The 13,298-nt window shown below is 40.6% G+C and overlaps 1 protein-coding gene across 1 annotated transcript in view; it reads right to left on the bottom strand.

Annotated features, from left to right (window-relative positions):
- Ent2 (Equilibrative nucleoside transporter 2) overlaps positions 1-12,676 on the bottom strand; it is a 271,877-nt gene extending 259,201 nt beyond the window's left edge. Inside the window, exons 1-2 of the mRNA XM_071589198.1 lie at positions 12,598-12,676; positions 12,092-12,191 (exon numbers count right to left, since the gene is read on the bottom strand). Coding sequence (XP_071445299.1) covers positions 12,092-12,161 — 70 coding nt within the window. The 5' untranslated portion in view covers positions 12,162-12,191; positions 12,598-12,676. The remainder of the gene's footprint in view (positions 1-12,091; positions 12,192-12,597) is intronic.
- Positions 12,677-13,298: the final 622 nt, after the last annotated feature.

Raw genomic sequence — 13,298 nt, 5'->3', positions numbered from 1 at the left:
ATTAACGAAAAATCATCACGGTTTCCGAAAGGGTAGATCCTGCAAGACACAACTTGAGCTTTTTGTTTTGAGGGAGGGTTAAATTAGAGATTAAATCAATTGCATTGATTGAAATGGCGTCTCTTTAGCAGTGATGTTGAAAATGTGTTGTTAGCCCCATCGTACTGCGCTGGGAGAGATTTAGGGTAAAAATTAGATAAGAGATGTCATTTTTTCGCCGGACGATACGGGATCATAATAACATTGTCCGACCGCGGTTGGGTCATTTCGGTTAAACATTATTCTGGTATATATTCAACCATTGCCACACATCCTAGCGGTGGCTTGCAGGGTACAGATAAAAATAGATACATAAAATGGGTGTTCGGCTAGCATCCGTTTGAACTCAAACCTCAAAGGTTCGATTTCTTGTCGGGCAGGGACCTTTTTCTGAGATCTCCCTTTTAATGAGACGAGGGAAGTGTAAGTACGGTCGAGTCTTTGGTGTCCCCATATAGGGAGTCTTTGTCGAAAATTTCCCCAAAGGCAAAATCCCTATTCCTAAACAATTGGTGCGTTAAGTCGTCACAAGGTCCCCTATATACGAGAAAGCCCAGTCAAAAGGCCTTCGGACAAAAGTGATACAATTCTATGGAAGAATTAATCCGAAATCACGGGATTACTTCAAGGTGGTTGAACTTTTTTTAACAGCTGCGGTTAATTTGGGAAATCGTACAAGGCAGTAGTAGTAGTAGTTTTGCGGGGAGGCGACCGACATCTGAGGTCATTTACGCCATAGGGGATGGACAGGAAAGGATGAAGGGTGGAAAGAAACCCGGCCTCGGCATTAGCCTACTCTTTACGAAAGGCGCCAAGGGGTCCACAGCTTAACGTCCCATCCGACGGACGGCGTACTCACTCACTCATCAAGATACCACTGAAAAATATTCAACACCACCGGAATTTGAACCCGGGCCCTCTGGGTGGGAAGCCGGTACGGTAGCCACCGAACCATGCCAAACAGGTTTTTCCGGGATTAATTCATCCCCAAAAATGAAGGTGAAAAAGAAAAAAATGACTCTTCTAGACTAGACACAGTGCAAGAAGGCAATCATATGAATTCGTATCGTTCGAAGCCGTTTAAGGTCGGAATTCCCGACTTCCGAAAAACCGTCAAAAGGTACACGACAAAACGTTCGTGGCCTTCCTTTCACTTTCCCTGCTCATGTATTGACCAAATGAAGAGGTCATTCGATGAGAGATTGGAGTAAATAGCTGCTCCATAGCGACCTTCCAAGTTGTGATGACCTTTCGGGAGACAATTCTTCGAAACAGGTTATTTTAAAAACGATGTATTCTGATGCTGGATTTACGTACTTGCGTAGTACATGGCCATCGGTGAGTCGTAAATCTTTGGCTTGTGATACGTCCAATATACAATACTATCCTTTTTGGAACACTCGAGTCGTGGCTAACAGTCATCCGATTAAATGTCATCCCGGAAATCATTAAGCTGCGCCTTAAACTTTCCACTGGAGTGTACGCGGAGGTATTCATTCACATCGCGAAATTTGAAGCGTCCAGATGCATGTCCATGTCCCTGGCCCATCCTTGTTCCTAAAAATATTCATTCGAATTGGTAGTGCGAAGATATGTTGAAAATTAAGGTTTGTTGTGCTAAACTGATTGTGTTTAAACAATGATGCGGTTCAGTCGTCGCGTGGGACTGCTCTCCTTCCCTTCCCCCTTTCATCCCTGTCGTCAACTCTCTTCCAGAATTTCCTTTTTCCACGGGCGTCTCCCTTCTGGGTCTTCTTTATCGAATTCGAGTCGCCGGCTATGACCACGCCAATTATAAAAATAACTGCGGAATGAGCCAAGTTTTCACACTGATAGTTGTCATAATTTCCCCCCCTGACTATCTGCCAGATGTCTCCGTAAATAGCCCCACAACAAACCGAGGCTACCGTCGCGACACGCCAAGAGCGAGTGGGAGGGGAGGGAGGGAGCCGAGACCTCTCCGGTCGACAGTTCACCCTCGTCGCCTCCCTGCCTTCCCCCTGGCTCACTGAGTTTCAAGTGATTTTCGTAATTTAGCGAACTCTCTTAAAGAGGTTTCTGGGGTGGCCAAACAGTCCCTGCCATCTCCTCAACTCAAGGTGCTGCACCCTGCCACGCTCTCACAACCGTTGTTCTTCCTGGCTGGCAGTTGATGGGTTGTCGCCCTCTTCGGCCCTCCAAACGTGCTAGTCCCCCGTGTTTGTGCGCAACGTGTTGTTCTTGATCAATAGCGTCTCCTCCATAAAGCTCACGAGGCAAGCATTTCTGAATTCGGGAACTTTACCCGTCCAAGTCGCTCTTTTATATACGTTGATTTTGTATTTGTCTTGATGCACATTATTTGCCCCGATTTTTGGCTGCTACAGTGGTTCCCACACCAGTTTACATCGTTAATAATCAAGAGAAAAAATAAACAAAAAAATGACAAAAAACCAATTGTATATACAGCCACTACCTAAATAAGTTAAGTTGGTGAAGCTTGTACACTTCAACTTGTATGTAAACTATGACCCCCAGAGATTGGTGACTGAATCCAACAGTTGTTCAGCAAGGCTGTCAAATCGTATCGCAACGATGGCTCCAATAATTTGAAAATTTGCATTCATCTGCACCTTCGCATAATTTGATCACTGATCGTATCTCTAAGGAACGTGCCAAGTGTCACATTAAAAAATCATCGATTATTGTCATTTTTGCGGAATGACATTTAAAAAAAATAAAAATATTGAAGTGAGGGAAAATGTTGTACTCCGGCAGGCCATGAAAAGATACATAAAATGGAGTCGCGGACCGGTAACCAGGTTCCAAATAAAAAGAACTCGCTGCGGAGTTCCGTCGCTGTAGAGTCAGTTTCTTTTAGAATGGTGATGTATCTCAGCCGTCGGATCCTCGTTAAAGGCGCCGTAAAGTCCACCTCCATCTTCCCGCGTCTCTCGCGCTGAGTTTAATTCTCTCTAAATTCCTGGCTATTCTAAACTTGGACCCTGACCAGTAGAATCACGTGCATTGTTCCGACTTGATAGGGTTTTCCTGCATTTTAAGATAACGTCGACTAATAGTCTATAAATCTAGCCGCAACGTCGTTTGAGACCATCAATTAAAATTGAGCCAATGGTATTATACGAGTATATTTTAGTACCCTGCAAGCCGGTGTACCCTGCAAACCGGTAGTGTGTGTGGCAGGAGGTGAAAACACACCAGACTAATTTTGACTCAAAAATGACTCTACAACGGTCGGACAATGTTTTTCTGATCCCTTATCGATAGTGGAAAAAAAGCATATTTTCTCCGTTTAATCTCTCTAATTTTATGGACAAGATCTCTCCTACCGCAGTGCGATGGCGGTAATAATATATTTTCAACATCACTGCTAAAGAGACGTTCTTTCAATTTACGCAAGAGGTTTAATCTACGATTTAACCTTCGCTTTGTGAGTGAATCCCAACCTAGCTGTTTAATACGTTGAATATGCTACCAAGTTTATCGTAAGGTTTTACAAATCTGGCTCCTCTAAGCTGCACGCGATCCAATTCGGCATTTAAGCCAACTCCGTGAGGATCCCATATACGTACTTGCACCATATTCTAAATGAGGCCTAACATGCAACAGATAACATTTCCCTTTGACCTTCTCATCACATTTACCGAGTACTCTTCTAATAAATCCTATTTTTTTTGTTAACTTGTTCAAATATTCCCCGTATGTGATTCACCCAGGAGAGGTGGTGAGTGATGGTCACGCCTAGGCATTTAATCGAGTCTACACATCCCATTCCGGTGTTCCCAATGCAGTAGGCGTTCAGGTGGGAATTGCTCTTATCCAAAACTTAATGACTAGGCACTTTTTTAAGTTTAATTCTAATTGCCAAGTGTCGCACCAGCGTTGTAGAGCATTAAGGTTACCTGAAAAAGTTACTGTTTCCTCAGGATCACGGATATCGCGGTAAAACACTGTGTATTGTGGGTTTCTCAGAAACCCACACTATCGGTTAACTCTCCCAAAGAGTACCCCCCAGCATACCAGACAATGTATGGTGATGTAGTGCGGGTTTCCCTGAAACCAAGACAGGACAATGTCCGCTACCTAATTCCCTTGTTGCTACAATGTAGCTACTCTGCAGCTACTTTGAAGTCCCTCCCCCGAAGGCGTGATGCCTTATAAAGCGAGGCGCTCCTGGAGCAGGGACCCCATTTCCTTAACCATTCCTCAACCGACACCCTATCTCTGAGTCCGTCGGTCGAGCCTACGACCACACTAGAGATGCCCAGCCTTGCTCCGCTCGCTCGTCCCTACTCCCCGGTGCCTGAACCCCTTAGCTTGAAAAGGGTTAAATAAAGACAAACAGAATACGAATCTCTCATTCTGTTCTACGCTCCCACCAATGATTTCGCGGCCGCCAACCACGCGACAACTGCATCATCGGCAAATTCACACATATTACTTGACCAAACCAGAGGTCGCTATGGAGCAGCTATTTACTCCAATCTCTCATCGAATGACCTCTTCATTTGGTCAATACATGAGCAGGGAAAATGAAAGGAAGGCCACGAACGTTTTGTCGTGTACCTTTTGACGGCTTTTCGGAAGTCGGGAATTCCGGCCTCAAACGGCCTCGAACGGTACCAATTCCTATGATTGCCTTCTTGCACTGTGTCTAGTCTAGAAGAGTCATTTTTTTCTTTTTCACCTTCATTTGTGGGGGTGAATTAATCCCGGAAAAACCTGTTCGGCATGGTGTGGTGGCTACCGTACCGGCTTCCCACCCAGAGGGCCCGGATTCAAATTCCGCTGGTGTTGAATATTTTTCAGCTGTGTCCCAATCCCTTCTTGAGATGCTTTGTGGAGGGCACTTTGAGTGAGTTCGCCGTCCGTTGGATGGGACGTTAAGCTGCGGACCCGTTGGCGCCTTTCGTAAAGAGTTGGCTAATGCCGACGCCGGGTTTCTCTCCACCCTTCATCCTTTCCTGTCCATCCCCTATGGCGCAAATGAGCTCAGCTGTCGGTCGCCTCCCCTAAATACTACTACTATGGTTCAGGGGGTTCCTACACGATTGGATCGCCGGATGAAGGCCGACGGACGCCCTGATATCCCTGCAGGAGGCACGCAACCGCCGAATGATGCCTTCCACTCGGCTCCCAACCAGAGGTCAAAGAATCGTTGCCGCCAACATGAGCCACGACCCGCAGCCTGGAAGACGTCGTGCCCATAGCCGCCCTTCGTTACCTGGGGAACGCCGCCACTAGAAATGCACCATTCTGTCAGGCACTGGCTATCAACCCTCATGGTCTGCCCTCCCCCGCAACGGTCACACGTCTGACGAAATTGCTTCCTATCACTAGAATTCCCTAAGGATAGGGGATCATAATAATATTGTTCGACCGAGGTTGGGCCATGTTCGGGTAAAATTATTCTGGTGATTCACCCCCTGCCACACACCCTGGCGGTTGCTGCAGAGTATATGTATAAAAATAAATAAAGAAACGCAGCGATACGAACCCTTAGAGCCACACACTCACCGGTGCAGGGATGCGTCGCCACGGAAGACCCAGTGGAAGCAATCCTAATTCTATCGAAAATGCCAAATTTATAAAAAGGGCAACGCTAAAGCAATGAATGTTATCAATATAATAAGTAAACATTTCCTTTGTTATCGCGCAAATTTATGCCACTGAACTGCCCAACTAACAAAAAAATCCACTAGCTATTTAAGATACACACCCTAGCGGTGGCTTGCAGGGTACTAATAAATAAAATAAAAATATCCTCTCCGAAAACAAAATCACCGCCAACCTGCACTCAAAATGACGAACTGTAGCTTTTAAACGTCCAGCCTATCTCTCATATATTCTCAAAACGACCAGGCTTCTTTCTTAATCCACTCCATCTCTTAAAGCCCCTCACACTCCATGCAATCGCGCTAGATACAAAACCAGCTCCATCCTTAAGACGAACCTCTTTCTGGACCGACACCTGCTCAGATATCTCACGTCTCTCCCGAAGTCTTCCTGCATTTCTAAAATTAGCATATACCTCCTATAATGTACCCTTTCCCCATCTTTCTACATTGGCCAATGCCACATAGTATTCATTATTTCCTCCCTCCCGCCCGGAGCCACACCAATTCAAGGACCATAGAGGTAGCTCGTATCTATCTTTTTTAATTCTACCTTCCCCCGGAATAAACTGCGCACGTTAGCCGACACCTTCCTCTCAACAAACAATCATCGATTACATATACCCCTCCATTCAAACCTCACCAGTAAGCTTTCGATTCCTTATTTTCCCGTCGGTGAATCCTTCAACCCTGATTAAGGTGGCTGGGTCCCCCGAAATATCGAAGTGAGTTATGTTTACGCTTATGTTTCTCCTCTTTTAGTTTGCCATTAAATGTTATTATTAATTATCTGAAAATTCAAAGCAAGTTTTTCAGAAATGATGAATTAACATGCAACTAAAATAAAATGTTTGATAAATGCCTGGATGAAAATAGCTGGCAATTTTCCTTGGCTTTCCATTCAGAGAAAGTTGGGGACTCTGCCAAACTTGCACGACGCTTTAAGAGGGAAGAGAAGTTCTGCCAACATTAGGACCGTTTCATAGTGTGAAATGGTTTTTTTTGACATCCGATTGCAGCTGTTGAATTCTTACTAAGTTTTTTTCATGATAGAAAAAACGAGGGAACATGGACAGATGGAAAGAATGAAATTTCAGCAAAGCCCTCTTCCCTTTGATATTCCTCAAATTTTCTTCTCATTTCTGAGCGTTTCACGTAAGATTCAACGATTGGTGCACTGTGAACAAATTTTAACTTCGAAGTTATCAAAAGACTTAATCAATTGCAGAAAATGACCATTTGTGCCCGTACTAAAATCTGAATTTAAAAGTTGACCAGAATGCCACATATCAAAAATGAATAGTCACATATTAAAAATTTAAATTTTCGATTCGAGTATTTAATAAAAAAATGCTACCTACTACTGATAAACTGTGCCTCTTGGTTATTTAGCCTTCAAAAAAGGCCCTACACTCAACACCTATTTGGCATCAACGGAGCTACTGAGTAACATATTTAGTCAAATTAGCTCAGATATATTGTTTAGATATTTTAATATACTGCAAGCCACTACCAGGGTGTGTGGCATGGGGTGAATACACACCAGGCTAATTTTGACCCAAATATGACGGTACCGCGGTGGGAAAATGTTATTCTGATACCTTATCGTTTGTGGAAAAAATGACATCTTAAATCTATCTGTGCCACACTTAATTTCTCTAATTTTGTTGACGTGATCTCTCCTATTGTAGTAGGTTGGGGGTAATAATATATTTTCAACATCACCACTAGTGGGTCAAAGGTTTTCACTGATTTCCCAACACAAGTCAACACTAAATGATAAATGCAATTCTTAACTTGTTAGACAGTAATATAACTTTTTATTTCTGTTCCATTGAAATTTTTAATGATATTATATCAGTAAACTCAATTTTGAAAATGGAACGATGGAAAAGTATTGTTAGGTAAGGATTAGGATTTCTTTCTGCCATTCATAATGACCAAAATATGTGAGATTCATCCTTTGAAAGAAACATATAATCTATATTTGAACTATAGAATGAACATAATTATCACAAATAAATGCTTCTATATTTGTTGCACAGCCTGAGGTCTCCAATAAACCTCAATGAACAGCCCAACAAATAGACTGGCAGATAATATCGCATGATGGAAACGATTACCCAATGAACCATCATTACTACAGAGCAATGGGTCCCAATGACCCTAACATGGGTCACATTTAGTATGGAAATAGAATCCCCAAATATAATTCTAGTGACTCATTCATAAAAATTGAGGCCAGCTGAGAAATTTGATTTGCTTTCTCAAATCTGGAATGGCAGAATGATGAATAGTGCTAACTGCAGGCAAATGTGAGCGACTGATTCAAACCAGATGATGTTCGGGGACATGACTGACTAAAACCAAATCGGAGTGATTTGAACCCAAATATATGGGAAGGCATGCGTGACAGTCCCTGAATATGGAAAACACTCTCTGCCTGATGTAAATGTGGCTTACTATTGGAATTTATATTGACTTAGTCATCCCCATCCTCACCCACCAATCCAACCACAGTGCTGACGACTCATTTCATACATAAAACAACTATAATAGTGAGTACAATTAAAAAAAAACGAGTTCAGTTGTGAAATTTCAGAACTGATGGAACTTGTAGTTTAAAAGAGCAGTCGTAATTGTGCATTGAAATATCATTTTAGAATACCTAAAATTATTGCTATGCCTCTCAAGGGTGATTAAATAACCAGGCTCTCAAGCCTCAGTGAAAACAATTGAGAGATAACCTTGGCTTTGGTTTAGAGCAATTCTGTGTTTACAAAAATGACAAGTGTTCTTGAAGATATGGAATGAATAAGGAAGAAATGACCCTGATGTTTATTCCTCCAGAAATATGCAAATGATACGTTTGCATAAAGGAGAAGGACCATCATCCCTGAGTGCATTTTGCACTCACTCAATGAATAACTACTGCTGCTGAGGCCATAAAGCAAATAAAGTCAAAATCAATGTAAAATTTTTATCAATGAACCAAATCAAATAAATAATATTTTAACAATGCACCAAATTAAATGAAAGAATCGAGATTCCTTTCAGTTCACCACTCAAAAGCACTCCAGCATCACAATCATGACTTACAACATCAAGCCAATCCCAATGAAATGCAGGCAATGTGTTTGGATAAGCCGTTAAGGACGACATACATCATGGCCTCTTTATTTTCAAAATAAAAACAAGTTCATGAAAAAATCATTTCCTTTGTATCAACTTGTAACCTGGGAAATGAAACTTCACGGCTGTTTGCATATGTAAGCACACAATAGATTGTGTATAATTATATTTCACATGTTTTATACAAGAGAATGAAAAGGAAGGTGAATTAAAGGGTGATCAATTTGGCTCACTGGACAAAGGCTACCCAGGAGGCAATGGCTCCTACCATATCCAGGGCTTGCTGTTCCACTTGAAAGATTTTCATTGGCTTTTAGATGTCAATTGAGTTTGAAATGCAATTTGAGATTAGCTAGAGCAAAGGCCACACAACATAGCAAACCTCTACTTTCATTTAAAAAGCAATGTATGAAGGGTGCCATAAAACAAAATTCAACAAAAAAAATTGCAAAATTTAAAGGGAACTCTTGGGTTAGAATCTAACATCTTCAATATTTCTTGTTTTCGACAACTCTCCTCATCAGTGTAGAGACATACATCTCATTTAGAAATCATGGTGTATGTACATTTATCGCGATACACATCATTTGAAATATTTTATGCATTTATATTTTGTGACTAAAAATTAAGAAACACTTAGTATTTGACGAATAACAGATCGTAGCACTTTTCCACTTCATATCAAGTGAAAAAAAGTTATGTCCAGTTATTCATTATGTTCGACTTCCACCACATCACCCCGGAAGCTACTCAATTTGTCAATATTTGATATTGCATGCCGGGTGTGTAATCACCCCTTGCCACACACCCTAAGGGTGTCATTCAGGGTAGGGTGCGGAAATAGATATCTCTAAGCCACCTCTTCCAAAAACTTAAAAATATTAGCCAAGCTGTATTTCAAGGAATGAAACCCATATACCACAAAGAGGCAGTGCAGTCATACCAATGATCAACTCAATAAAATGAAGAAACATGGCATATTTAAATTTGTGATAACCATTAAAAATTGGTTGGAGTAACTTAGTACATTTATTTTCACTACAATACTTCCTCTAACAAGCACTCATATGATTTAAGTAATGTAATGTTGAAACTGGATCGTGAAAATTAATCATAATAGTTGAAAGGAATGGACGAAAATTAAATTTTGCAAATAATTCCTCACCTCAATAATCTTGGGTAGAAAAATGGGGAGGATGAGTACAATCTATTTAAGGAACTCCCGAGTTCAATCAGCTCTCAGACAACGTTAGCAGAAGTCCCAAAGGGGGATATAAAAGGACTGTGATGATTGTATAAATCAGTGAATGGAGGTCTGTCAAGATCACTTGATTGGTGAATACCCTGTTCGGTTCGATGCGCCGGGGCCATAGATACTTTTCAATCGAAGCACATGCCCTAAAATTACTCTCCTAGATGTAATTTAGCAATGGGCAACACTAGGAGGCACTGGGTTTCCCTGACTGTTGCATCAGGGCACTGAAGGGTCTGAGGAAGTAATTTACAAACAGGATGACATTCTCCACTCACAAGCAACGGAATGTGAGAATTCAAAAAAATGAAATTCTTATTATGTAACATTCACGAAAATATTGCAGACTTAATTGTAAACTGTAGCAGATGAATTCCCAGAACCATATCTAAATTGGAACCATACGAATATCGACAAAAATCTCGTCCAACTTTCATGCAAATGAATTATAGCAAATATTAAGTGGAACATCAAGGAAATTGTTAAATGGTTGGATTGACAAGTTGCATTGAGCATTAGACATTGAATACACCTTAATGAGGTAACAGAATCGCTATAATCAGGAACACTTTATATTATAGTGGATCCATTTCCAATAATTTTGACAAATGAACTAATTGGCATTAATTAAATACATTTAACTGTATGTCCTTCGAACCTTAATTTGTCATCATCTGATTCTACCAAAACAGAAGAAGACTAATACTTAGGGATCAGAGGTCAACCCTTGCTAAAAACATCATGATCATAATGAATATTTTTCATTGGGGATATCAAGAACTTCCAAGTTACTCTTAATTTCACTCGTAACATTTTATTGATGACAGCTCCGTAATTAGGCATGGTGAATTGTTCTCAACAGAGAGATAGATTTAGATTCTCTTCAAAGGCTTTCAAGGGAGGACGAGGTGTAAATAAGCATCTACGGGGGTTAGTAACGATCCTATCATAAACTGTCTCAAGTAACACAAACTCCATCAAGGATCCACTCACCTCCTACATCCTCACATTACTTCTACCTGATCGTGTAAAATAATTTCGGGTTCAGTACAAAAACTGATGACTCCAGAATGGCGAACATCGTGGAATCAAACTGGAATACTTTACGATTGTTAGTTCGAGACAATTACCACGCATACCGATATCGGAGGTGATTGACAGGAAAGCCACACAGGCAGTCGAGTGCGAACCCCCTCAACTTGAAGGTACCATTTTAAAATCAGTTGATAACGTTTTTGTGAACAGTTGTGTAGTTTCGCGCCCAAATCTGTTCTTCTCCGTGGTCACGCAATCGCCCGCGATAATCGAACCCGGTACCCTTGCACTAGAAAGCAATCATGATTCACCTACGTATAAAACAAACTAAGGTGGCAAAAATGTTTCATGTCCGGCAATTTGCCGACAGAATAGAGTGAACTTCTATAAGGGAAGGGACGGCCTGCAGTTAGGCATGATGTCGACGATGAATGATATTGATGGAAATCGCATGTCATCATGTTTACACTCGCGCAAGGGATACTGCAATGTTTACATGGAACGGTAATATAAATGATCTTCGAGTGCCTACATTTTCTTGAAAACGGTATCGGTGTCGGACAATTTTTGCGAGAATCACAGGAAAATGAGAAAATCTTAGTTGATTGACGAAATAAATCGGTGATGGAATCTAATCACCGATAAAAATTAGAGGAGATAAACTTTGTCAGCGATATGATAAATAAAATCATTCAATTTAATTCCTCAAATACTTCGAATGATTCCCTAAATTAAGATGAATTATTTTTCTCGGCCCCTTTAAAGCAATTAAATCAAGGCCAACATTTTCTTCGCTTATTGAGATAGCCTGAGTGTAGACTGCACAGAAAACAAAACACGAAGGTACACAATGCAGGTGTATGGGTACATGGGGAAAACAAAAAGTACCGGAGCGGGTGAAATAGAAACACAGCACGATATGAAAACCGGACAAGTACACGAACTGAACAAGGCATGTCAACGTGAGAAAACTGCGGTGAATGAAGAAAACGAAATCTAACTTATCAATGGCACTCACCATTTCTTGATTTTCCATGTCTTAGGAGGGATTGATGCTCAGGGAGTTCTGAAATCCGCGAATTGCTCATCTTACAACTGATATTTTCCTGGTACTTGACCTAAAAGGCAAACACACCTTATTAAGAACTATCACTCATACTGTTTTGGAATTTTATGGACACTGCGCCACTTATGAGTAATAACTTAAAATCGGCTCTAAAAATAGCTTCGACATAAAGTAAAAGTGTAAAAGTTTTACATTTCTATCGCGCAGCAAAAATAATCATGTTCTACATTACTTAGTCATTTCACAAAAAGAAGCATGGTTAACTCAGCAATATTGTTGAACGATTCTAAACGTAAAACGACACAACCGGTTTCAATTCAGACATAGTCTCATTTATATTTTTAAGGTCGAACACACACATGGGAGTTTATTTAAGAAAAATATTATACACTCCACGCCTATCAAGGTAGGAGCGTGTAAAGTTACGAATTCCATCGGGCTATAAAAATCCTTCTTACCTCAAAGGTGCAGCGAAAAAGCCACGGCACATTTAATTCCAAACGAAAACAAATATAAACGTAATATAAAAACACTAGGCACCTCCTTGTGATTTGACGTGCATACGGATCTCTTTGAAACTAAAAAACGGTATAGGTATAAGGTACGCTCGCGCCATGCTCACGTGGAATTTTGGTACTATAAAAAGTTGAAATGCGAAGCGGTACGCATGGTCGGCGGTCCGCAAGCCGTTCAAATAGTTTTCAAATATACAATGCGAGGAATGAAAAAATTCAAATTCATATGGCGTTAAACAGTACTGCAATGATACAGCCAATATAAAGACGTAGATATGTAAACTTTCCATCTATATAGAAATTGTAACTAAGGATATTAATAACTTGTTATTGAGTTAATGATTAATTTATGTTACATTTATAATTTACCTTATTTATAGCAGTGTATTCCTTCCCCTTGTAAACATATCTATCTCAATCAATGGATTTTGTGATAGAATTTTCATCCCAGCAGAATATTTAAGAAATTGTGAGACAAGGAATGCGGATCGTCCATGCAAAGCTATCGTGAATTTGTAAGTTTCCATTATCCCAGTTATTTTTTGAACTCTGATTTTGTTAAATTTTATCTATGGCTTAGAGTTTTAAACTCATTCAAAAATACTGTGTAATGACGCATCTTTGCTATAATTATCTTTCTCGAA

The sequence above is a fragment of the Hetaerina americana genome, unplaced genomic scaffold (assembly GCF_022747635.1).
Source record: "Hetaerina americana unplaced genomic scaffold, ioHetAmer1.1.p SCAF_34, whole genome shotgun sequence".
In the NCBI taxonomy this organism is placed as follows: domain Eukaryota; kingdom Metazoa; phylum Arthropoda; class Insecta; order Odonata; family Calopterygidae; genus Hetaerina; species Hetaerina americana.
Note: the sequence above shows the minus strand (reverse complement) of the source record. Positions and strands in the feature narration are given on the sequence as shown.